General features: G+C 44.4%; 2 protein-coding genes across 4 annotated transcripts in view; one reads left to right on the top strand and one right to left on the bottom strand.

The window, feature by feature from the left end:
• triob (trio Rho guanine nucleotide exchange factor b) overlaps positions 1-1,202 on the bottom strand; it is a gene marked incomplete at both ends in the record, with an annotated part of 60,262 nt that extends 59,060 nt beyond the window's left edge. Inside the window, one exon of the mRNA XM_080857380.1 lies at positions 1,121-1,202. Within this exon, the coding sequence (XP_080713506.1) occupies positions 1,121-1,202 (82 nt within the window). The remainder of the gene's footprint in view (positions 1-1,120) is intronic.
• A 12,373-nt stretch (positions 1,203-13,575) lies between these two features.
• The window catches only part of dnah5 (dynein, axonemal, heavy chain 5), a gene marked incomplete at both ends in the record, with an annotated part of 87,705 nt that continues 75,147 nt past the window's right edge, over positions 13,576-26,133 (top strand). The window contains 20 exons of one of the 3 annotated variants that reach the window (XM_080858563.1): positions 13,576-13,716; positions 14,031-14,115; positions 14,468-14,607; positions 15,191-15,409; positions 15,726-15,863; positions 16,089-16,265; positions 16,662-16,775; positions 17,374-17,481; positions 17,984-18,106; positions 19,652-19,867; positions 20,532-20,558; positions 21,287-21,394; positions 21,494-21,579; positions 22,114-22,435; positions 23,375-23,581; positions 23,936-24,107; positions 24,211-24,356; positions 24,638-24,809; positions 25,224-25,469; positions 25,768-25,964. In XM_080858563.1, the coding sequence (XP_080714689.1) occupies positions 13,576-13,716; positions 14,031-14,115; positions 14,468-14,607; positions 15,191-15,409; positions 15,726-15,863; positions 16,089-16,265; positions 16,662-16,775; positions 17,374-17,481; positions 17,984-18,106; positions 19,652-19,867; positions 20,532-20,558; positions 21,287-21,394; positions 21,494-21,579; positions 22,114-22,435; positions 23,375-23,581; positions 23,936-24,107; positions 24,211-24,356; positions 24,638-24,809; positions 25,224-25,469; positions 25,768-25,964 (3,144 nt within the window). Of the gene's footprint in view, positions 13,717-14,030; positions 14,126-14,435; positions 14,608-15,190; positions 15,410-15,725; positions 15,864-16,088; positions 16,266-16,661; positions 16,776-17,373; positions 17,482-17,983; positions 18,107-19,651; positions 19,868-20,531; positions 20,559-21,286; positions 21,395-21,493; positions 21,580-22,113; positions 22,436-23,374; positions 23,582-23,935; positions 24,108-24,210; positions 24,357-24,637; positions 24,810-25,223; positions 25,470-25,767; positions 25,965-26,133 lie in introns of all 3 variants that reach the window. The other 2 variants (XM_080858564.1, XM_080858562.1) reach the window with 2 other exon arrangements.

The raw sequence follows: 26,133 nt of genomic DNA, 5'->3' as shown, positions 1-26,133 counted from the left end.
ATACTTGGGTGAAATCTGCACTTTTTAAAGTAGGACAAAGTCAGGACTGAATGAGTCCCCAGGGTTTACCGATGGCCACGGAAGGACAGGCTAAAGATGGTACAAAATACCCAAGCAGCAAAAGATCTTTCATTACTATAAATCATTTCACTTACAACCTTTGACACCTCTACATCATTTCACTGCCATACATCATCCTGCATAGCAGCCTTTCGCCTGTTCCTGCTCTTCTTAAACATCTAAATTCTCAGAATAAGGGTAGTGTTTTGCCCAGTGAATACTGAAACTGACCAGGGACTTTTTGATTCAGATACACAATGTCCTTATGACTCATTCCAAGTCTACCCATTAATCCCATAGCTAGGGCTGAGATCCAAATGACTGATGGCCTTGTGAAGTCTTTCTGTTTTATGATAAGCATTCAGTCTTTCAGCATTCAGTTACCAGCCCCAACCAGGACATGATTCATTTTTCCCTTTAAATGAAACACTATCGCTCCCAATACAGTGGCATTGTCAAGATATAGCTGATGTATAGCTGATGTGATTGATAGTATGCTCCAGCATCCTACTGCCATTGAGGGATGTCCCCACTGCAGTGCCTCGGTGTTTACAATCCAGGTAAGCCTGGCAGCCTGCCATGAATGGCACCGCTGATAGGGGCTGGCACTGTCCTGGCTGCTCACCTGGAGCTAAGGAACAGCTACGGCTCGCATCTGCGCATCGGCTTTGGCAACCCAGATGCTGTTTATCACACTCGGACAACATAGAGCAGCCTCGGGAGTGGCCGTTTCCACCATATCCACGATCTATAACGCCCGCTAGCAGTGTTACGTTTGTGACATAGCCTGCGAGCAGCTGAGGGCAATCGCAAGAAAGACTCGTTTGTTATTGCGTAATACTGTGCAGATTTAAATACAAGAGCTGGAATGGCGCCACAATCCAAAATGATGAAGTGCGTGATGCAATCATATCTTCCGCACGACCACCCACGGTGTTCAACTAATAAAACTCGCGCTCCTGATGATTGCCACGAAAGAACGCCACTGCAGCCGACCCCGAGCCTTCATTGGAACCCAGCACCCCACCATCCCCGGGACAGTCCATTCCCTGGGACTTACCGGATCTGTAAAACACAGCGGTGTCATCCGCGTCCCTGTCGCGCAAGTCCGTCAATGATCCAGAATGCATCGTGGTAGCCATTGATTACAAGATCACAGCTGTTTGCAATGCATCTCTCCGCATTTGCAATTTCCACAGATCCCATAGGAGACCTCTGGCAGTGAACTGCAAGCTATGACGTGCATAGGTTCTCTCTCCTGTGGATAGAGCAGTGGTCCCTCCATCTTGACTGGTGAGTTTGTCCTTAATGCCGCCCGGTGGCGCCCTAGCTTTTGCTGCGTAGCCTATATCCTATGCCTACATCACGGACACGGATGAGGAAGCTCAACCAGTCTTCTGACGTTTGTGATTGCCTGCGAGGACGAACTGTTTCAACCATGGGGAAAATGATCATGTAATGTAAATAGGCTATTAGGTGTGTTTTTTTATCTGATTAATGTTCTGATTAATGACATCAACACATTTGTGAACATGACAATGGAAGGCTTAATGCAAGGCTCACTGATTTTTTTTTTTCAAATCACAGAATAAAAGTAGCCTACACAACCCGATTCATCATTGAGACGAAACCATAACATGAGACAGAATGCAGTCCAACATCGCCACCCAAGGGATGAAAATATGTTTACAACGTTCTTCGTAGTAACTTCTCAAAAGGAGTATCTTACTAAGGTTGGAGACATAGCGATATATACACAGAGTTAGAAACGACATAATAAATAGGCCTACATTGGGTCTGAACTACAGATGCGGTAAGGCCATCCCCGCCAAATGCATCTTATTTTTATGGTCAAATCAGAATAGCCTACGTGACTATACAATCGAATGTAAAAAAACAAAAAAACAACAACAACACCACCACTTCACCTGACATAAGCTAAACTAATAGACTAAACACATTTGTCAGAAATCAGTGTGCCTTACAGCCTAGCTGTTTAGATTCCATCGTTAAGAAATAGCCTACCACGATTGTGTAATCAACAGACTATTGGTTCATTTTGTAGGAGCTTTCATGTAGATCTAAGCTTTCAAACATATAGATATAGGCTACTGTGTTGTCTGATACATCGCCTGAAATGAGGAATCAATGAAAGAGGACATCTTTGACATGATCTAGGCTAAAACTATTCTTACAAAATCTAGTATGAACCCAATTGGGGGGGGGGGGGGGGGGGGGACTGATAGGATAAGCCTATCTACTACTCCACCCATCCTCTTTTTCAGCATTCACAACAGAATATTGTCAATGTGTTTTTCTTATAGTAAGACCCTAGGCCTAATTGTATTTCATTACTGGATTCTGTATCTAGCAGACATAGGCATATAGGCCAATAGTCCTATTGATGCCTGTAGCCTATATTGGTTGGTAAATTATTTTATTTATAAGACATCGTTCAGGGCCTCTCAGTTTATGCATATCAATGCAGTTGTCTATGTGGGAGGTCTATCAAATATAAAACAAATGTCCTATGTCCTTATTTTACATTGCCTTGGTATGAGATTCATAGGCCCACATAACACTTTATAGCTGGGGCTACCTCTTTGGGTTATATATTTCCCTGTATTTTTGTTTTGTTTTGTGAAAATGTAACCTTTTTGGCGTTGCAAATGTTCTAAATAAAGAGAAAGACGGGACATGTGTGAACACGTGTACAGATTTCTGCTGGTGGACCTAAATCAACTCTTTTCACTCTGAAAAGCCATGTCGTCTCCTAGGAAACAGCAAACAACCATTTCGTCTTGAATGTCTTATCAGAGCAGCGCAGCTCGAACAGAGGCATTTCCACCTCCAAACGCCAAGAAACCCGACGAATGCCTGGAAGTGGGCATGAAATACGAACTCTTGCTGCAGCCAGGAAAAGAGAAAGAGAACATATATTTTTCATCCGAGGACAGATTTTTCCTAAACTTCCCTGCACTGGCAAGGGAAGAAAGTTTCAAAGTAACAACATGGCTGTTAATTTCCGCTCCGGCAAGTCCAACTTCAGAGCCAGAATGGCAACACAGGCGGCTCCCGGCGAGACTCTGAAGGAATTGCAGGTTGGATACTTTTTGTGAAGTGACAGAGTGTGATTCTTGCTCTGCTGTTGTGCCTTTTTCATTTCTATTCACCGCTGCTGCGACCTATGCTGTGTCATTCAAAGGGGAAAATTCTGTTGGGGATAATTTGGGAATAATGATGCACTCGAGAGCGTTTCCCAAACCCTGCTTGTAGTAAAGATAATATTAACGGGAGGTGAAACATTTTGGACAGAACTGTCCACTATCTCACGGTCTTTATAATTATTTTAATTAGATATCAGTAGACAAAAGCGCGGGCAAACTAAGGCAGAAGTTGGAAAATTAAATTGGTACTATTACCCACCCATTCACTCACACCACATTGAGGTGTCCTGTATCGAGTCTATTCCTGAAATCTCCCTCTTGGTGAAGTCCAGCTCTGCATCGTTCGTGGGCATAGACAGGTAGACGCCCTCAGCCCATTGCCGCGGCCTATATGTCTATGTTCGTGGGTACCTGCAAAATAAGTAGGCCTAAACCAGGTAGACATGCATATCTTGTGTCACCACTAGGCGGCAGCCTATCACTACAGTCACGTTCGAGGAAGAGGTTGGCCTAATTTGATACATAAACCAACTCTGCTCAGAGTTGGTATGCGGTTTGAATATCTGAAGTGAAATTCATTTTTCAGTGCGGTCAGGATCAAGGGGTTATTCTAGTAAGGCAAATGTGCTCCCTCTGCCTAGTCTTGCATCACAGCCACCCATGCTTTCTCTGTTTCCACAGTAACATCAACAGACTTGCCATAATTAAATGGAATTAATCAGTGACATTGAAACAAAGAGGTCAAATGAAGAGTTACACAGGGCATTCAATAACCCCTTGCAGTTTAGTCTGTTTCTTTGCAGAGGGAGTTTGTCCCATAAACAGTGCCAATCATGGATTAACTCTAGTTAAGGCTAGACTACTAATTCATATTGCATGCCTTGCACAAGTTGTTATACAGAATCCAAACAGTAAACGAAATCAGAGAGCAACACATAAAAAATCACTGCAAACCAGGCCCATTCAGTAGAGGACATTTTTATCAGAAGAGGTAATCATTGAGGGAAAAGAAAGGCGAGCAGGTGGGGAAAAAAGTCAAAAGAATGGAGAGAACAGGAATGGAAGAGAGTAACTGTTTAATATTAATTACAACTATTGCCTACATCAAGGCATACATGTTAATTTGGCTTTTTCAGCCATCTACTTATGTCTGTAATAACAGACACACCAATGTTGGTGAAGTTATTCAGCTAGCTAGTCATGTGTTGCCAATGTCAGTAGAAGAGTAAGCTTAGGCAAATATCCACTGTTTGCAAACTTTGCGATGCATTTTTTTCATTGGTCTGAAGTGTGCGGTTTTCAAGTTTCCTACTGATTGCTGGATGACTTTCAATTGAGTCACAGTCTAAGAGTTTGATAATTACTCACACTTCAGATTGCATGATTAAGCCTTCAAAATTAACAATGACTCAAAAGTGTTTTTTAGCTTCATACAGTTAGGCCTAGTTGTGCTTCTTGTATAAAATAACTTGGTAATAGGGCTACATTTTGGTTTTTGCGTGTGTGTGTGTGTGTGTGTGTGTGCGTGCGAGGTGCGTGTGTTTTCCTGAGCTTATGCCTAATTCAGTGGGGTCTTTAGTTACCTGCGAGCCTCCGGAGTCCTTTCTACTTGTGCTCAAATATTCATGGGCGCCTCCTCTGCTGGAATGCCCTGCTCCTCTCTCCCCTCAGTATCGGCTTCTCCTCTCCCCCAGGTGGACCCCAACCACGCGGCCTCTTATCAATGCTGTCAGTGCCGCTCCACTCTGATTGGCTACAACTCTATCATTTGGGGTGGCTGTGCTGGCTATATGGTCTTTGATTGGTTGTTGTGTGGATGACTGGGCGGTCGAGCCTCTACTGAGTGGAGTCATTTTGGGGATATGACAAAGTAGCGTGACCTTTCATGAGGGTTCACCTCACTAATGAGTTCAAGCCATTTCTGTTTGGGCAACACACATATCTAATTCATGTTTTTAGGTACGCCGTTGGGTACCTCAGAGAGAAAAGAATTCATGAAAAACTAATGAAATTATGAAAGTGATGAAAGTACGTAATGCTTCCTTTTCCTCTCACCTTAATGTTTCCCCTGCCCCATACGCTCTCTCTCCCACTCTCTCTCCCACACGCACACACAGACACACACAGACACACACACACACACACACGCACACACGCACACACGCACACACGCACACACACATGCACATGCACACATATACACATTTTAATTCTTTATTTGAATCCATCATATTTCCAACAAGGTTTTCACATTTCTAATATTGTCTATGTATATGGCTCATGGGTAACGCATAGTCAATGTCTTCCTAGGTGGGCATGGCCAATGTAACCCACTATATTACAATTGTTAACCAACTGGTGTGAGTTTAAAGGTGTTGCTATACTGAGCTGACTGTATGCAAAACGAAGGAGGTATCATCCGTTTCATTCACAAGAGAGTCCTTTTCGAGGACATTGTGGGAAAGGGCCTTTTATTTTAGGCTTCAGTAAAAATATTCAAGATATTCAAGGTGTGTAGGTGTGTCTGTGTGTATGTGTGGGTGTGTGTGTAAGTGTGTGTGTGTGTGTGTGAACATGTGTGGGTGTGGTAGTGTGTGTGAGTGTATGTGTGTGTGTGTGTGTGTGTGTGTGTGTGTGTGTGTGTGTGTGTGTGTGTGTGTGTGTGTGTGTGTGTGTGTGTGTGTGTGTGTGTGTGTGTGTGTGTGAACATGTGTGGGTGTGTGGGTGTGTGCCTGCATGTAGGCTGTCTGTGTGTCTGTAAAGCCTTTATAGTAACATATTACAAATCTCGTGTTAGCAACGAAGAAAGCTCCTGTAATTACCCCATTTACCCATTAACTAAGCCTTTTGTGCAAACAACAGTGAAGCAGGAGTTTTTACACACAAACAGGCACACACACACACACACACACACACACACACACACACACACACACACACACACACACACACACACACACACACACACACACACACAAACACACACACGCGCCATTAAGGAAGCTCTCAGTGCTATAGCGATATCCATAACAAAGAGCTATTCAGCTCCAAATCCCTCTCTGACATCTGATACGGCCTCAGACCTCCACAGGCAATCACCCAGAGGACAGGCTGACACCCAGTACAAAGGTGCCCAGCCTTGGTGCTCAAAGCCTGGGGACACGAGTCTAGGAATCCTGCGCGGTTCCTTAAGGTGCATGTCAGATCGGAAGTGATGACCTCATGAGGTGTTGTATTAATTAAGCCAGTGGTGTTGGATTCTGGGTGAAGACGTTGCACGTATTGCGCACCCGCGGCCAAAATGCTACCTTACAACCCCGATTTCCAAAACAAGGTAAGCACACCAGGCAGGTTCATACACGGGCATGGACAGAGAGCCTTATCTACAGGTGTGTCACCTCACCTGCAATGGGACTTAAAAGTGGTCCATTTAACTTCCTACTGGATAGTGTGAATACATGACAGGGACATATGTAGGATACTGTATCTGCACACTTGATTGCAGTTCATTTTCCACAGAAGACTTTAGTGTTTATATAGCAGATTTACTTGTATCACAGAGTTCATACTGAATGTCTACTTACGTAAACTTGACACAGCCCAGCAATGATTATTGTGGCTTTGTATAACTGAAATATGTGTGAAATGCAGTGTTAAAAACCTTTTAATATCTTTTTTTATCATAGCCTTTACAGATACATTTAAAGGGATTTTTTTTCTAAATCTAATTCTAATTCTTCTAATGAATGATGATTAGTTGGGTTCTTAGGTATAGCGTAGGTTTTGAGTTTTGATATATTTGGACTAAATTGGTCCCAGTTCTGTTTTTGTGGTTGATCAGAGAAATGATGAATTTCACCAGGAAGCCGATATCAGAAGTTCACCAGTCCTTACGAGCCATGATCTGGGGTCACTTTCCGGTGTTTTCTAACCTGCTACTCTTCTGATAATTTACCACAGACTACAAGCAACAAAGTCGTTGATTTTTTTATTACATATACTGTACGCCAATACTAGTTACAAAAATACTGTGCAACACCCCTTACTGTGAATGAAGCCCTACAATAAACACTACAAAACAGAACCCCTTCATTTACACCCTACAATTTACTCCAAAATAAAACTGATATTTTTCAGTGTGAAAATTAAGTAGATTTGTGCAGATAAAGTTTTTTAAGGGGCAAAGCTTACAAACTGGTGTTTTGGTGCTTTCGAAAGTGTGCATTTAAAAATACATACATTTCCAACAATACTCTTGGTCTTATGCTTGTACCGTATATATAGACAAAAAAGTTTGCACTTAGTAGGCTTTACATAATAAACCAAGATATTTTAAGTAGGGCCTTGAAATAAACCTTGAACTTTACATGTATGGTATCTGTCATTAAAAGATTATTAAGAGATTGCCTTCTGTTAACATGCAACTCCTTAATAATTCATTGAATTTTGATGAGCACACGGAACGACCTCAATCATGCCTTGTATCACATATTTCAGGAAATTGTTTTAAGGAGTAAGCAAGGGTAAATTAAATGTAAAATGAAGGGAGCATGTTTACAGATGAAGAACCCCTGAACTTGAACTGTTGCATAGTTTCAGGGGCAAAGCAAGGGGAGACAGACTCCCTTTTATCTGCTAGTCAATGAGAGCTAATCACTTAATTATCCATGGATTTGTAATTTAAATCTTCTTAATTATCTCTGGATTTTTGTTTAAATCTACTTGACATTCCCTCAGATCCCCCCTTCAAATCCTCTCCTAGTGTGTTAGTTTTTCTCTGGCAGTGGCACTGACTGTAACCTCATGGAGGAGTCCTCTCTGCTTACAGAGCCATCCGATCGAGCTAACCCTCCCTGACCCGCGCAAGGCTTTAGACGGGGGTGCTGGCGCACAGACAAAAAGAGAGATAATGAAGACACGTTATAGTCCCCATTGTCACCTCCACAAAGGCCACGCCAAATGATCACCTCCACACGTGCAAAATTTGCCTGTCACATCACACAATACATGGCTCAGGCTTAGTGAGAAGTGAGAATGCACTCTTGCAGTGGCCACTCTATGTGCTCACTGGATCAGCCCCATCTCTGTAACACTCGAGCTATCCGCTCTTTGTATCCCATGATGCCTTTGACCGGCTGCTTCTGTCTTTAAGTTGTTTGAATAGTTTATAGGAACATTTAATGAGGCCAACAGAGCACCTGAGCGGGTAAGGCTTAAAAGCCCAGGTGCCAGTCACCCACTCCCAACCCTAGTGCCTCATCCTCCTATCTCACCTCTCCTCGTCTCTCGTAGCAGTGGATAAACTGAACTAGCGCCCCCTAATGCGTAGGGCTTCTGCTGTGGTGGTGTAAGGACAGACAGTATGTCCCATGCTTATAGGAAACAGCTGTGGAGAGACAGTGTGTCGCGTGTGATAAAGGTAAGGGGCAGAGGTGGCAGCTCAGATGAATAGGCTGGTGTAAAGCGCCTAGCAACAGAGATTTCTGTCTGTGTGTTTCTGATAGACGCACCTTGATAGCAAGGATAATCTTGCCTGTGCGACTATGTTCCAAGCTATATTTAAAGTACTAACTGTGATGGTGACTCAGTTTCATTTTCAAGAAACTTGTTTGGGAGGCTAATGATTTCTGCCTTTTTCTGCTTTTGCTAAATGACGCCTGCACCATTTATCAATAGCTGATTGTCTCTGCTGGCCAGGATGGGCCAATTTGTTTGACACCTCTAACCCCTCTGTTGTTACCAGACTCATTTTCACACTCTACTCTCTGCATTCTCTTCACTGCATGCTTGAGTTTCGCTCTCTCGCTCGCCCACCTCCTCCCCAGCACCAGCTGTCTAGATCCGCTTTAAGAACCAAGAGACTCTGCGTCTGTTCCCCACCTGATTGGTTGCCACTGAACTGTCTTGTAATCAAGTTTTGTAGCAGCATCTACTCCAAGATCTGTCTCATTATGACCAAATCCAACTGTACTGTAAGTGAACCACATTCTGTAATTCATCCTTATTGAAAGAAATTGCCCCTACTACAGATTACACTTGCATTACCATCACTGAGTGCACTGATCTGAGTGCAGATCATAGACAAACTGGGATCGACTGTAAGAACAAATCGATTACTTTGACCTTGACAGCACTATCATCGTAGAAGAACATTGCTGTCCTACTTCCGTTGAACAAATGGATATAGATTTACTTTCTGCTGAGCTTTTTTCAGATTTGTTTTGAATGAGAGAGTGTGTCTATGTGTGTGTGGTCACATCAGTCTTGTTTGCGTCAGGGCACTCCCACGGAAGTCTGAAACAAACTTATATAGTTTACTTTCCGTTGTCATGGCAGCAGCCAACGCTTTGTGTATGTTAGTGTGTATCCCACCTCCACACTGTCTCCACTCTAAACACTCTCTCTCTCTGAGCTCAGCGTGTGTCTGTGGATTTGACTGCTAGCTAGAGTGGCCACTAGTTTCTACTTGTTGACCAAGTGGACTGATGTGGGCACGGCAGCCTACTGTTATGTTGATGTCCCCCTCTAAAGCCCTCAACAAGCCGCCTACATGGAGGTTCTTACAGGGAGTGGAGGTTCTCATTGTTTTGTCAAGTGGTCAGTGACTGACTCAGAGCTTGTGTCCCTTTGGTACTGTTGCTATGGCGTGTCCATGACAACCACTTGCCACTGGTGGGTGGAGCTTAGATGCAACTGAAGTTTGTGCCTCTTTATGCTTGAGCTAGGAGTCTTATTTCTGTTGTTTAATCTGTTCATCTCAAGACATTGTGTGATAGCTATTATTTAGGGGAGTGGTTTAATGTTAGCCTGGTATTTACCATCTCACAAATGGCACATTGTTTTTATTTTATTTATTTTAAAACACTGTTTTTCTGTTGTCTTAACATATATAATATAACCATGTTTGACAGCGTACCTACCATGCTTGTTCACCAAACAAGCTTGAATGAGTTCTTGCCACCATTGATTCTTTTCCTGTATTAGGAAGTTCGCTCCCGTCCCGTGACAACTTTATGGTTTGGGCAGGTTTGCACGTTTCGCCCTCGTGAAATCAATTCATTGAGTTATAAGGGTTTCAGTGGTGAATGTGACCTATAACTATTGTTATCAATATTTCGAGGCCTGATTGAGGTCTAATTATTGTTGGTACTTTTTTAACTTTGTATAATGTGTATTTCTTTGACACATGATTTTACCCCTGTGTTGTGGGCCTATGGTGACATGGGCCAATTAGGGAGAGTTCAGCTATCTGTTAAAATGGTTGGCATAGTAGTTGTTGGGAAGCTTCTGTGCAGAGAGTTTTTTTGAATAGAGTTTGGTTGTGAGCTTAGTCTATGCTCTTCTCTATCAGATTCAGAAACGTGAGGTTGATATCTGTGTACTGTCTCAATTAAGTGACAAGTGTACTACGGGTAAAATGTAAAACTGTCTATACATATGCAGCTGTTTGTAAATATGTTTTTGTTTTCATTGATATTCTCAGTCTTTTTGTTTATATGTTTCACCTTTTGGATGATGCACTCATGGAGGACAAATACATTTGCAACCACAGAATTTTTGTCTCCCTGCTGCCTTTTGTTAGCCTGACGATTTCATACTCATAATTCTAGTCAGAATATGAGTCTGATACTGCTCCATTGAGCTGGGCATTATGGGGCCTGTTTCAACGAACCAGGAAAGAAAATGCCTCTTCGCTCAATTGGATACCTAGAACCAATCAGAGCAACCTAGTATGACCATCTGATACATTAAAGTTTAAACATTTACCGGATCCCGTAGGAAGGACGGCAAAAACATCTTTTCGATTGACAAATGCCTTAATCGCGTTTCTCTGTTCCTCTTTCAAAATGAATGCGCCGTCAATATCTGTGAGATATGCTTGCTCACGTTATACTTATTAGCAGTGAGGCTAGCTAGCTACTATGTGTTTCAACGGATTTTTGGTGTAAGCGTTAGCAATAACCTAAAAATAATGGTCTAGAGAGCTTTAGTTAAGTCCAACAATATTCTGCAACATTCGTGTTGCACATACACAACTAACCGATTAAAACATAAAAAAAAAACATTTAAAAAGTCGTGTAGATAGCTTAATTCACATAAAATATTTCCCACTAACAGGCTCCCGAGACGCTGCCATCTTGGTACGATTTAGAATCTACCGCTTGATCATCTGTCCATCATCGTATAAAGCCCGCCCTGGCACTTTGATTGGCTGTACTGTTTTCGACCAGGACAAATTTCCCCCCAACGGAGCAGTGCCAGACCGAACTTCCAGACCGAACTTCCAGACTAAAAATTCTTGTGGGCGGGGTTCGGTGTGGTATCCAGGCTAGCCTTTTGTGCCTTCCCTAAAAGTTTCTTGACACGGATGCCCTTTGAACGCTACCCAGCCATTGTCCCCTGAGCCGAATTGCTAGGATTTGTACGTATTTCTATCGTTGTGAATGCATATGTAGAGAGGTTCTGAATAGAAACACATTTCTGATCTGAAACAGAAGCCTGCTCTACCATTAAACAACATGAAAACACTGCAAAATACTACATGGTGTAACATATAGAAACAGTTTTTTGTTGTTTTGTTTTTGGTGAATATCTATTTGGACACATACACTTAAAGGCATTTGTGACTGCCTGGGCAGCGTAACAGAGATTCTCTGAAATTTTAAAGAGAGCTTCTGCATTTAGCCTGTCAGATGCTCACCAGAATGACTCAGAATCCCCGATGAGGTCTCTACTGGAGATGGGCCCTATTAAGACCTGTGTCATTGAGCTAGTTTTTGTTGAATATACACAGTTTAAACAGTCAAGATGGACAAAGGCATGAGACGTCTGTGTCTGGGCCCGTGAAGAGACCTCCTGATGTGTGCATCATTTACTGTGAGAGCTGTTACTCTTGTTAATGTTACCTAGCAGCAGCAACAACTTTACAGCCTCTCTCTCTATCGCAATCTCATCCTACATCTCTCTCTTTCTCTCTCTCTCTCGCTCTATCTCTCGTTCTCCCTCCCAACAGTTGGCTTATATCTGTTGTAGCTGTGTCTCTCATTATGCCAGTCTTGGTCTGGACGGAGAACACTTTACTAGTTCTGTGTATGAACACACTTTAGTTCGGCGTTTTCCAGCTCTGATGAGAACACGATTGGATGTCACAGTTTTTGCCCAGATCCTACAACCTCACTGAGAACTGTATGGAACTGTATGTAGACTCTCAGCGTGGAGCAGGAGGTGGACCACTCTTCCTTTCCCCTCCCGACAGTGACCTTGAAACTCTTCGATGGGACACGATGTGGAGTGATCATACTTCATCTTGATCATTCAGCCTTCAGTCAGAGTGAAGTTTATTACCAGGCTCTGGAGTCTCTAGTCTTTCACCCAGATGAGGTGAAGAAGAAGAAGAAGAAGAAGAAGGAGAAGTGTTTTTTTTTAGCCTTTCTCTGTCGCCATGGCGGCGTGAGACCTATTCTGCTGGTTTTTAACACACACTTGGTGATAAGAGAAGCAGACAGATGACAATGATTGCCAACATCAAGGCTAACTGGAAAAGACAAGAGAGGAGAGAGTCCTGCATCATCTCCGGCAGTCAGATCAATGCGTTTAAAGTATGAGCACATCTCTCTATGGCCTCTATGTGTGAGAGGGATGTGGTGGGCAGGGACAGGGACAGGTGTTGACATATGGAGCTGTTCTTTCAGAGTATAAACCTGCATACATTTCAGTCAGGAGTACGTTTGGTGGGGTTGTTTATCTAAGATACAATATTTTTCGTTTTTTTTTCTGCACCAGTGTTTTGTTATCGTGAGTACAATGTTGCACTGTAAGTAAAGGTTAGATTGCAAAATGTTTGAATTACTTGGGTGGTCTGTTGACAGATTGGATAGTTGATTGGATAAGTATTTTACCACTTAAGATGTGAATGTGTGCATTAGTTCATGATTAGGCCCCGAAGTCTCTGTTTTTGTTTTCTGTCACACCTTGCCTTTGGCTGAGATGAGATTGGGTTGTTTTGCTGACTGTCTGTTATTTTGGGTTTCTGGGGATGACTTCCTTAATTAGAACTGGGCTGACAGGTCGTTCTCTGGCCTGTTGATTCCAGAGTTTTCTTGGTTACTAGGGTTGGTCCCAGCGTTGTGTTGCCTGACTGACTTTAACTGTTATGTGTGTGTGTAGGCTATGTGTGTGTGTGTGTGTGTGTGTGTGTGTGTGTGTGTGTGTGTGTGTGTGTGTGTGTGTGTGTGTGTGTGTGTGTGTCTGAGTGTGTGTGTGTGTGTGTGTGTGTGTGTGTGTGTGTGTCAGAGGGTGGGTCTGTCTTTATTGTTGATTTACAGCGTTGTGTCTGTGTGTATTTTCCATGCAGCAAAAGCTGAAGGAGGAGCGTGAGGCCAAGCGTGCCCAGCTGGATGTTCGCCATGACTACATCCTCAGCATCGTGGCATCATGTGTAGGTCTGGAGAAGGCCGAGGTGGAAGATGCTATCCTGGAAGGCAGTCAGGTACAGAGTGCCTCCTCTGGTCATTCATTGTATCCAAATTATATTGGCCTCCAGATATTAACACATGGTTATTTTATGTAATTAAGTTTATGTTTATGTAATTAATGAATATGAGATGTGATATATGTGTATTTTGATATGGAAGGGGTTGGGGGAGGGGGGGTGATGACAACATGAATCATAGAAGTACGAAAGAATATTGAGTCAGATGTGTTACTACTTACAGTATATGAATACTATGGAGTGAAATTCTCTCTCCCCTCTCTCTCTCTCTCTCTCTCTCATTTCTCTCTCTTTTTCCTCTCCTTTCTCAGATTGACAGAATGGAGCAGTTCTTTGTTGCTGATGGCCATTCACATATCATGTTCTACTACCAGGATGTTGATCTACCTGAGACAGGTACAAAAGGGTGAAAAGGAAAAGGGAAAAGGAAAAGGGTGTTAATTGCAGATATTTCCGCCTGAACGCAAATACTCGCAAAAAGTTTTTTTGTTTCTCCATCACTTCCTAAAAAAGAAAAATCTCCTGCATCTAGTGTTACTCTTATGCACGTGAGTCAAAGGCTTTAAAATACTGTACATTGTAAGGTAGGAATAGATAACTTATTTTGCGAAATTCATGATTAGTAAGACAGTAGTAAAGAATCAGAAATTATGTGTACTTTGTTTATCAATTTGATATTGAAACAGATGGCCTTTTAACAAGCTACTTGGTTCTAGATTACAGTCGGTTTGTTGTTTGTTGTGGACAGGAGCAGCCTCCTCCATGAATCGCAGTAAGAAGAAGAAAGTGTTTGTGACGGAGGGTCGTGACGCGGCCCTAACAGGGGTGTGTGTGTTCTTTACACGCGCCAGTGCTGCCAAGGCCATCACCACAGAGAACATCCACCGGGTAAGACTCACAGTAACACACACCTCGGAGGGATGGTTCACTCCAAAACAGAAACCACTGTTTGTTTTGTACATCGTTATCTTATCTTATCTCAAGGCATGTTCACTGATATTGAACTCACTTAAATTGGCTTGAGGCACTATTTTACTCCAAAGTAGATATCAGTGTTTGCCTGTAAAATCATCCTCTTATCTGCTGATTGGAACTTGACCCTGAGAAGGATGCAGGCATGCTGGGGGCCAGTGCCAGTTCTTATTTGCCAGCCATAATCTGAAATGTTCAGCAGGAGTATAAATGTCTCCTCAATATATGAATATTTGATTTATGAAGATATAAAGAGTGAAAGAGAGCAAAAAGTAAAGGAGTGGATCTGTTTGAGTGTGTATTGTTTTCTCTTGTGTTCATACACAAAGTCTGTTTCACAATATGTACTCCAACATGCTAAATACCTAAATATTGCTTCTTAGTGCTGCCTTAGTGTGAGAGTCTTTTCTGTCCGGTTCCTATGATGATGTGAACTTATAGTAACATGCGTATGGCTGTGTTTGAGTGGGTGATGTTAGTTCTGTTGGGTTCCTCTCAGGATGTGAACTTTAACATGCTGGACACCACGGAGGTGGGTCTGCTTAAGAGTGTGGAGCAGCTGATGTCGGACATCTTCATCCCCACGCTGAGGAAGATGAACCATGGCTGGGGTGAGCTGGCCAGCCCACAGACCCGGGCCGTTAAGAACGACTTCATCAGCTCCCTGGACAGCTTTGTGTCTGTGCTGGCCGGAGCTCAGGAAAGCCTGCAGGAGAAGGTGGGACACACACACACACACACACACACACACACACACACACACACACACACACACACACACACACACAGACACACACACACACACACACACACACACACACACACACACACACACCATACATGACTTAACCCCCTAACCATCCTACAAATCGAACACCCCATACATCTAATATGGTGTATCTTTGTTTCACTGAACACCACACAGTGTCTTAGGAATGTGCCATCGTTCTAAAATCCCTTTAGAACAGAACCTGTATAAATACATCCCTGCCGCCGCACAGTCACAGCAGTGTGTTATTGTCATGCTATTGCAGGTGAATCTGAAGGAGTGCGATGCGTTTGACCTGAGGATTCTGAAGGGTCCGTCTGACTATGTGGCCGTGGCAAACAACACTGAGGCACTGGAGAAGATCGAGGCCTGCATGAAGGGCTGGATCAAGCAGATAGAGCAGGTGAGAGAGAGAGAGTGTGTTAGTGTGTGTGTGTGTGTGTGTGTGTGTGTGTGTGTGTGTGTGTTTGTGTGTGTTTTTGAATGTTGTCTGTGTGCCTGTGTTTGTTCATGTGCATATTATAAATGATAAGTTTGTAGAGTTTTTTGTGTTGCCTGTTTGGATATCATATCCATGTCTATTCTCCGTGCGTGTGTGTGTGTGTGTGCGTGTCTGTGTTGCTCTCAGGTCCTGGCTGAGAGTGATCAGTTGAGGAAGGAGGCTGATGATCTGGGTCCACGAGCTGAGCTGGACCACTGGAAGAAGCGCATGTCCCGCTTCAACTACCTGCTTGACCAGCTCAAGAGCCCCGACGTCAAGGCTGTGCTGGGAGTCCTCATGATGGCCAAGTCCAAACTCATCAAGGTTAGACGCTTCTCAAGACGACAAATCTGTGATCAACATCCATGTGCATTTTCAGAACTCCTTGTCAACATGCACACACATTCGTCTCTCCATCCCAGTCTTTTTCTTTATCTGTCTCCTCCTCCTTCAACAGCTAATTACACTCCCTTTCTCCCTCCATCTCAGTCTCTTTTCCAAGACTGACACTAGAGCAAGAAAGAGTGACAAAGAGTAGAATAAGTAGTTTAAGAACAGCGCTGGTAAACAAATGATGAATTCAGACAGCCTTATGACCTATATGTCCCTCATATGGCTTTTATACTTGCTAAACCTGTGCAAAGCTTTTTCATGTGCCTCTGTATATGAAAGTAGTCTGTAACGTCTGCTATAGAAGTGAATTTGCCTTATGTCTAACAGGCCTGGCGTGAGCTGGACATCAGGATCACAGACTCTGCCAACGAGGCCAAAGACAATGTGAAGTATCTCTACACTCTGGAAAAGTTCTGTGACCCTCTGTACAACAGCGACCCGGTGAGAGAGAAAGAGAGAGCGAATGCTCACTCACAAACATATTACTTCCTGGGTATGATCATACACAGGTATTTTGGAAGTTGATCCTGTCAGAACTATAAAATCCACTACCTTTTCTATTGAATTTTGTATATAAAAACAAATAAGCACTACCACATGTCCAGGAATCTCTACAGATTCAAGTTTTACATTATATTAACATTAGCCACTACGCAACTGCTGTTGTCCAAAGTGATTCCTAGAAGCATTCGTACTAAATACATACAGTATGTTAGTTTAGCTGACGCTGGAACAGTTCAGATAAAGATTTAGCACATATTTACACCCGCTCTGTTGGATTTGAAATGTAGCTGATCTCCTGCTGTCTATGTGTTTATTCTGTATGCATGGCAATGATAATTCCATTCTAAGCCAGATTATCTTCAGATTACAGATTTACCGTAAACTTCTTTTTTTATTTTAAATGCCAAATCTCTCTCCTGTGTGTGATATGGTTAGTGGTATCTGCCACGATACAAATCCTGATGGTTTCTGCTAAATAACGAGGCGGAGCTCTCCTTTCTGAACCCGGATTGCAATGTTCCCACTGTAACTCCAGGTGTCCATGGTAGAGGCCATCCCTGGTCTTATCAATGCCATCCGCATGATCCACAGCATCTCTCGCTATTACAACACCTCTGAGAAGATCACCTCACTGTTTGTGAAGGTCAGCTCTCCACCATAAACCACACAGACACACACACACACACACACACACACACACACACACACACAGACACACACACACACCCACACACACACACACACACACACACACACACACACACACACACAGACACACAGACACACACACACACACACACACACACACACACACACACACACACACACACACACACACACACACACACACACAGACACAGACACAGACACACACACACACACACACACACACACACACATACACACACACCCACACACACACACACACACCCACACACACACACACATACTCATTCTCTCTTTTACTTACTCACTCTTACATAAAATATGTCTACCGACCTGTGCTTGATTGTGAGACCTCTGGAAGGCACAAAGTATGGAACGACCAGCAACATTAACTGAGTCAACGTTTGTGCCATAGTATTGTTTGTGCCTTGACAACCATGTCTTAATTATGTGAGTCCCCTCTACCTTACACAATCCAGGTCACAAATCAGATGATAACGGCGTGCAAAGCCTACATCACCAATAACGGCTCAGTGTCCATATGGGATCAGACGCTGGAGGTGGTGACACAGAGAATTAAAGCAGCCATTCATTTAAACCAGGTAATGTCACACCACATGCCCCTGTTGACACCACAGATACAGGGCCCTATCTTGCACCCAGCGCAATTGACATTGTCACCGACGCATGTATAATTCCTATCTTGCACCCGGCGCACAGCGCGATTTTCCCTCCAGAGGCGCGCTTCGAAATGAACTTGCGTCGACATGGGCGGGGGCGGAACAGAGAAGGCGTTTCTCTGGCGCAAGTGGTATTTTGCAGTTTCAAAACAACGCCGTGCGCCGTGCGCCATTGACCAAAAAAAAGCTGGTCTAATGTGAGGCGCAATGTCTAAAGTCTGTAACGCGTATTCAGAACGCTATTTTAAGGGCGCATGTGCTTGCCCGCACAGTATAGGACCTATAGGCTACACTTTACTTCTGTCGTCTTCACGAGAGATTTACACCAATTGTTTGGCAAGCCATATATAATTACAAGGAAAATAAAGTATTTACCACATGAGGAAATCATTGTGATATCCGTATCCAAGACATTTTAAAACTAGGCATACATCTAGCGTACACAATTGACCCAAATGATTCAGGTTAATTGAAGCTGCGTGACATTTGATTTATTGTATGGCTTTGTTGCATTTATTTAATGCCAGTATTATTATAAATCTTGTAAACTCATCTTTGTGTATGTGGACTTTATTTATGTACCTTGGGTTTGGTCAGCTGGTGCACTGGCTTGGGTGCCGATTTCCATGCCCCCAAATCCCTGCAGGCTCTCAGGCGTGAGGGTAGACGTGGCGATGTCCTCTGCTGCCGTCAGATCCTGGGTCGAGGCAGATCCACCTCCCGTGAAGGCACGAGAACGTGTGTTACCTTCCAGCTTGGATGTCCCACGTCTCCGGACGTCATTATAGCGTTTTCGGCAACGTTTTCGGGTGCCCCGTTGCAGAAACAATCACGGCAATATCTTGACATGCTTGCTTGACTTTGCTTACTTTTGGAGGGTTTCTCGCATCCCCATATATATCTATCTCCCGGCTTTTTACAAAGCCATACAATAAATCAAATGTCACGCAGCTTCAATTAACCTGAATCATTTGGGTCAATGTGTAGGCTACGCTAGATGTATGCCTATTTTTAAAATATCTTGGATATGGATATCACAATGATTTCCTCAAGTGGTAAATACTTTATTTTCCTTGTAATTATATATGGCTTGCCAAAAAATTGGTGTAAATCTCACGTCGGTCTCCTCGGCTGTGAACTTTTCCGGTCTTCCACCAGGTAATTCCGCCATCAAAATAACAAGCCGCTATGGACTATGCGCTCCTCGCTCTTAAAGGGAATGTGAAATGACGCTCGGATTGGTTTATTGCATATTAAGAGCTGCAAAATGTGTGTGTGTGTGTGTGTGTGTGTGTGTGCAGTGTGTAAAGTATGTCTGTATCTCTATCCATGTCTGCAGAGGAGTACCTGTTATGTGTGTGTGTGTGTGTGTGTGTGTGTGTGTGTGTGTGTGTGTGTCTATTTGTGTGTTGTGTGCTGTGCATTCACAGAGGACAGTATGTCATGCATGTCTGTGCCTTTCTGCAGGAATACCAGAAGTATTTCCATAAAACCAAGCAGACCCTGGAGAAGAGCCCCTCCGAGCGTCAGTTTGACTTCAGTGAGATGTACATCTTCGGCAAGTTCGACACCTTCCAGCGGCGGCTAAACAAAATCCTCAACATGTTCGACATCATCAACACCTACTCCATCCTGCAGGACTCCAAGATCGAGGGCCTGGAAACCATGGCAACAAGATTTCAGGTACCTTAGTGATGATATTCGCCCTGACTCCCCAAAAACCCTATTATAGAAAGAGAATGGGCAGAATGAGATCAAAGAAGAAGAGCAGTATGGAGGATGGACCACAGGATGGGTTAACTTAACAGAATGTTACAGCCCTTTTTAGCCACCCATGGTCTCACCACAGACTTTTGGCTACTGCTGGAAACTAAACTGTATGCCAACCCAGCCAAGGAATGAGAGTTTTTTAACAGAGTTTCACTGACCAACAAGTAGTCTTTCTGACATGAGACCCTCTGATGTTAAACATCACTACCCAGCTCTCTCAATCTGCTGTAATCTCTGTGCTAATGTAATGTAATGTCATTTGTCTCACAGCCTGTTGCTTTGTCTCCTGCTCATCCTGTTCTGCACCTCTGTTCTTTTTCTGTATTTTTCTTTTTCTGTCTTAACTGCTGTGCCCTCTCTTTTTCTGTCCCAATGACTCCCTCTCCCTCTCTCGCCCCTTCTCTATGACCTATTCCTCTCTTCCTTTCTTTCTTCCTCGCTCTCTTCTCCTCTCATCTCTGCCTCACTCTCTTTCTCTGTCTTCCCCTGTTATCTCTTCATATCTCTCTCACTCTCTCTTTCCTCTCTCTGCCTCCCTCGCTCCATTCCCTCCTCTTGTCCTTGGCTCTCTGAGCAGACGGCAGACATGCAGATGAAATGGGAGGTAAAGTGATGTAGACGTCTGCTCCTCTGGTTTTCTGGCTCTCTGGCCTGCTCATATCCTACTCTGCATGAGTCATATGTCACAACAAACACACACTCTCATACACACACACACACACACACACACACACACACATACACACACACGCATTCACACCCCATGCACATGTGGTGCAGCTGTCACACACCATCGCTGTCACAGAACACCATGACCCCTCACATACTGTCATACCAGTTAACACAATGATGCAGCTCGTTATAGAAATGCAACATGTTCTAGTTAGCTTTGAGTCCATGTTAGCACCACCTGTCCATCAGCATCATAACAGCTTCTGTCTGCCATTACTTTTGCTGTGAAATGTAGTGTTTTTTGCATGTTGTGTGTGTGTGTGTGTGTGTGTGTGTGTGTGTGTGTGTGTGTGTGTGTTTATGAATTCAATGTGTCCGAGCGTGTTCATTTTTTTGTGTGCATAATTTACTCCTGACTGATTAAGATCTCATTCTAAGACCAGGTTTTTGTTAGAGTGGTTTGAATATTTCATGCCTAGCTGCCTATCAGTCTTCCCCATCACACAGACACACACCCACACACACACACACACACACACACACACACACACACACACACACACACACACACACACACACACACACACACACACACACACACACACACACACACACACAAGCAAACACTCTCTCTCTCTCATGCATGTGTTTGTGTTTCAGGCCATTGTTTTAGTGATGAAGAAGAAACCGTACAGCTTCCTGGACCAGAGGAGGACAGACTTTGATCAGGACTACGATGAGTTTTGCAAACACACAAACGAGCTACACGTGAGTCACACCATTACACAGCGTCAGAAAGGTGTGTTTGCCCTCTTGAGACCTTCTCAAGGCTTCATCCTTTTTATTGTCTCACTCTCTCCACCCCAGAATCAGCTGAAGACCTTCATGGATACCACCCTGGACAAAATTCAAAACACAGAGCGAGCGTTAAGTGTGCTGAAGACATTTGAGAGGTGAACACTAAGACTGAAGGGGCTTTGGAGAAACACTCACTCAGTCACCATATCCTTTTATGGTTGATCTGATAAAAGAACCCTCAGACGTTGATATGGCTTGTATGGCTGTAATCTTTCTGTTCAACGTGTGTGTGTGTGTGTGTGTGTGTGTGTGTGTGTGTGTTATATCAACGGGTTATTAAAAATACATTAAAAAAAAGTGTGAACCAATCACATCCAATCTGACCAAATAGAATTGTCTTCCCCTTACGATTTATTTTATAGACAAGCATAGTTCATCATCCAGCCATACACTAATATTAAACATATTGTAATACAGTACATTTACAATGCACACATGTAATGCATTGCTGAAACTTTTATTACATGCAAACCTCATCAAACTGTGATGCACAGAATAGATTGTAATTACAATATACATGATTCAGTGCATTCAAAATACATATGCATGTAATGGTGCTCTGTTATATATAGTGCATGAACTAGACTAGACTAACACACATGGACATGCCATGTCTCTCCTGGGTTCAGATTGGGCATCCCGGACCTGGGCATCAGTGAGAAATACCAACGGCTGCTGCAGAACTCTGGCCGGGACATCGAGATGGTGTCCCGCATCTACACACGCCAGAAACTGGACCCACCACTGGGGCGAGACCTGCCCCCCATCGCGGGTCGCATCCAGTGGGTGCGGCAGCTGTTCCGGCGTATCCAGGGCCCCATGGGGATGTTCCAGAAGCAGCCAGGGGTGCTGGACACTCTCGAGGCCAAGCGCATCATCCGCAGCTACAACCGACTGGCCAGGGTGCTGCTGGAGTACGAGCTGCTCTACCACAGGGGCTGGATGGACCAGGTAGAGCGGATAGACACACACTTATACACACACACACACACACACACACACACACACACACACACACACACACACACAACACTGAAACACAATCATACTGATATACATACACAAATTGTAAGGTGAAAATTCACTCAAGTTATCTCAGGACTCCTATCTCAGTTGTAGATCAGTGTATTTATTCAGCAACAATGGTTGGGCTCACTCACAGCACAAAGATGAAAGTGAAGCAATTTCACAAGCATCGCACAGGGTTTATATAGAAAAAAATGAGCAATCTCTGATGCCAAAAACAGGGATAACCACGTGGTGGGTCTCTGACGTGCGAGGTCATCTTACTTTGCTTTCTGCCATGCAAGGATGTCAGTTTTACACAAGGTTGAACAGGACAGCTCAACCCTTCTTTTCACCTCTGACCCAAACATGGACAAGAGGTTCCTTGTCTTCTGAGCCCTTACACATATGCAGACTAAGTGGCGTCAACGACTAATTATCTAAGCTACACACACACAGAAAAGCCATGTACCTGCTTCCATAAGCACATGATTCATGCAAGGGTCATACAGTCATTAACAGTGTTTCGAAATTAATTCTATCACAAATATAAGCACAAATTACATGCACACACAGACACATAAAAGACCATGGTACACACAGGTCGCGCATACACACACACACACAACCACAGTTTTTGATGCTTTGCAAGAGAGCTGAACTTATTCTAACCATCGCAGAAAGCTTAACTGAATCTTCTTGACCTTCCCCTCCAAAACTGAAACACAATTATCTGACCATGGCACACACACACACACACACATTACACAGTTATAGGATCATGCACATACATACATAACCACAGACATTGAAGGACACACACACAAACACAGGCACTATAATACACTCTGAAATAAAACCCTCTCCTTATGTCACCCTCTCTAGATCGAGGTGGCTAAAGTGGGACTGCAGGCATCTCTTCTGGTCAAGTGCCCAGACACGGGCGAGCTCTACGTGAACTTTGACCCCCAGATCCTGACACAGATCCGGGAGAAGGACTGCATGACACGCATGGGCCTGGAGATCCCACCATTCGCCGGCATCCTGCAGCAGAAACAACACACACTCAAGAAGCACTACAACCAGCTGCAGGTTGGCACTCCCTGGCATCACACCTCCCAGGCCTCCGCCTCTCTTGTGGGACACGCATGAACCATCAGCATTGCTTGAGCTGTGAAAGGCAACTTGTTGGAGCCACATGAGGCTTATGAGGATAATTAAAAGGGTTTGGTTAGGCATACAGAGTAGGGTACATGTATTTTGACAGCTTGCTTTTAGTCTTTGTGTGTTAATGAAGTTATGTGTTTGTGTGTGTGTGTGTGTGTGTGTGTGTGTGTGTGTGTGTGTGTGTGTGTGTGTGTGTGTGTGTGTGTGTGTGTGTGTGTGTGTGTGTGTGTGTGTGTGTGTGTGTGTGTGTGTGTGTGTGTGTGTGTGTGTGTGTTCCAGCTGGTTCTGACTGAGAACATGAGAGTGAGGGGGAAGATCCACAGTGCGTTTGAGCAGCTGCTGTCTCCTCACGTGGCTAAAGTAGACGAGGCCATCCTGCCTGGCCTCACCTCACTCAACTGGACCTCACTCAACATTGACAAATACATCAACCACATCACAGCTGCTCTGGGTAAGACACATAGCAGTATACACACACACAAACACACAAACACATACATTTGTGTGACTAAGGAGCTGATCCCCATTGTCCCCCACCCCCCTATCTCCTGCAGAGGAGCTGGAGCTGCTGCTGGACCGTGTGAATGATCTGGTGGAGTTCAGGATTGATGCTGTGCTGCAGGACATGAGCTGCACCCCTCTGTGTGTGCTGCCTGAGGAGGAGCCCTTCACCTGCGAGGAGTTCATCCAGAAGACCAGGGTACACACAAACACACACACACCCACACACACACACATACACACACACACACACACCCACACACACACACACATACACACACACACATACACACACACACACACACACACATAGTAGCTGCACCCCTTCGTGTGTTCTGCCTGAGGAGGAGCACTTCACCCTCGAGGAGCTCGTCCTGAGGACCAGGGCACACACACGCACTCGCACACACTTTCTCTCACTCACAGATGACATGAAAAGACTTGTTTTTACAGATCATTTATTTAATTCCGTTTCCCCAGGACCTGTGCATCAAAGGAGCCCAGACCCTCCACACCAAGAGCTCTCTGGTGGAGGAGGCGGCCAACGAGCTGATCAACATGCTGCTGGAGTCCGAGCAGCAGCGGGAGGCCGAGCAGAAGCTCCTGGACGAGAGCAGAGCTGAGAGCAAAGCTGAGCCTGCAGACAGTGAAGGTGACTGGGCACACCTTTGGACATGACTCAGGGCTCAGGGCTCATACGAAACAGACTGAGCATGGGGGGGGGGGGGGGGGGGGGACTGACATAACCCTCACTCAGATAATGTAACTTACAACTTACAGAGAGAGAGAGAGAGAGAGAGAGAGAAGAGGTTGCAATATGAAGAGATTATAATAGAGAGAGAGAGGCTGTAAAGTTGTTGCTGCTGCTAGGTAACATAACAAGAGTAACAGCTCTGACAGTAAATGATGCACACATCAGTAGGTCTTCACAGGCCCAGACAGAGACGTCTCATGCCTTTGTCCTTCTTGACTGTTTAAACTAAGTGAGAGAGTGAGAGAAAGAGAGAGAGAGAGAAAGAGAGAGAGAGAGAAAGAGAATGTATTACAGCATATATTCTATTTCTAGGAGAGGATGATGGGCGTTCAGAGGGCCGCCTGGTGTCGCGGAACACCATGGCTCCCAGTGTGGGCCCCTCCTCCCCCCTGCGGCGGCGGAGGAAGCGGGACCTGGCGGCGGTGCTGGAGGAGGAGGCTCAGGAGCTGCTGTCCCACCTCAACCACCGCAACCTGGAGGCCCTGCTGCGCCTCACACGCAACACGCTGGAGACACTGCGCAAGCGTATCCACGCCTCCTCACTCTTGCACTTCCTTGGTTTGTCACGCCACTTCCTGTCTCACTGCTCAAGTGTCGTTCACACACTAATAACAGAACACACATGTTCACATGACTTGCGACAGCAATACATATCTTTAATGTGACTTAAAGGAGAATGTTTTAGGGAATAATTATTTTGCCCCATACAAAGACAGTTAACGTGTTTGTTTGTGTGTGTGTGTGTGTGTGTGTGTGTGTGTGTGTACATGTGTGTACATGTGTGTACGTGTGCGGTGGGTGTGTGTGTGCGCACATGTTTGTCTGTGTGTGTATGCACACGCGTGTGTGTGTGCAGCAGACAGTGAGTCGTCAGGCCGTCAGCGTAGCAACGCTCAGCAGCCCATCTTCAGGGCGAGTGTGACTCTGGCCATCCCCAACATCAGCATGCTGCCGGCGCTGGACGACATCCAGCAGGCCCTGAACCGCGCCGTGGACAGCGTCGTCAGCGTCAGCAAGGGGGTTGGGCAGTGGGGCAAGGAGAGGATATCCAAGGTCTGTGTGTGTTTGTTTCTCTGCGTGTGTGTCGTGGGGGGAGGGGGGGGGGTATTTTAATTATATTAGATGCATTTATGTAGTGCCATTAACAATTTACATTGATGCCTTACAGAGCCCTGAAGCCCCTAGAGCATACAGGCAGGCAACACATGTGTGTCTGGATGAT

The sequence above is a fragment of the Sprattus sprattus genome, assembly GCF_963457725.1.
Source record: "Sprattus sprattus genome assembly, chromosome: 19".
In the NCBI taxonomy this organism is placed as follows: Eukaryota; Metazoa; Chordata; class Actinopteri; order Clupeiformes; family Clupeidae; genus Sprattus; species Sprattus sprattus.
This window is presented reverse-complemented; position numbering and strand designations above follow the sequence as displayed.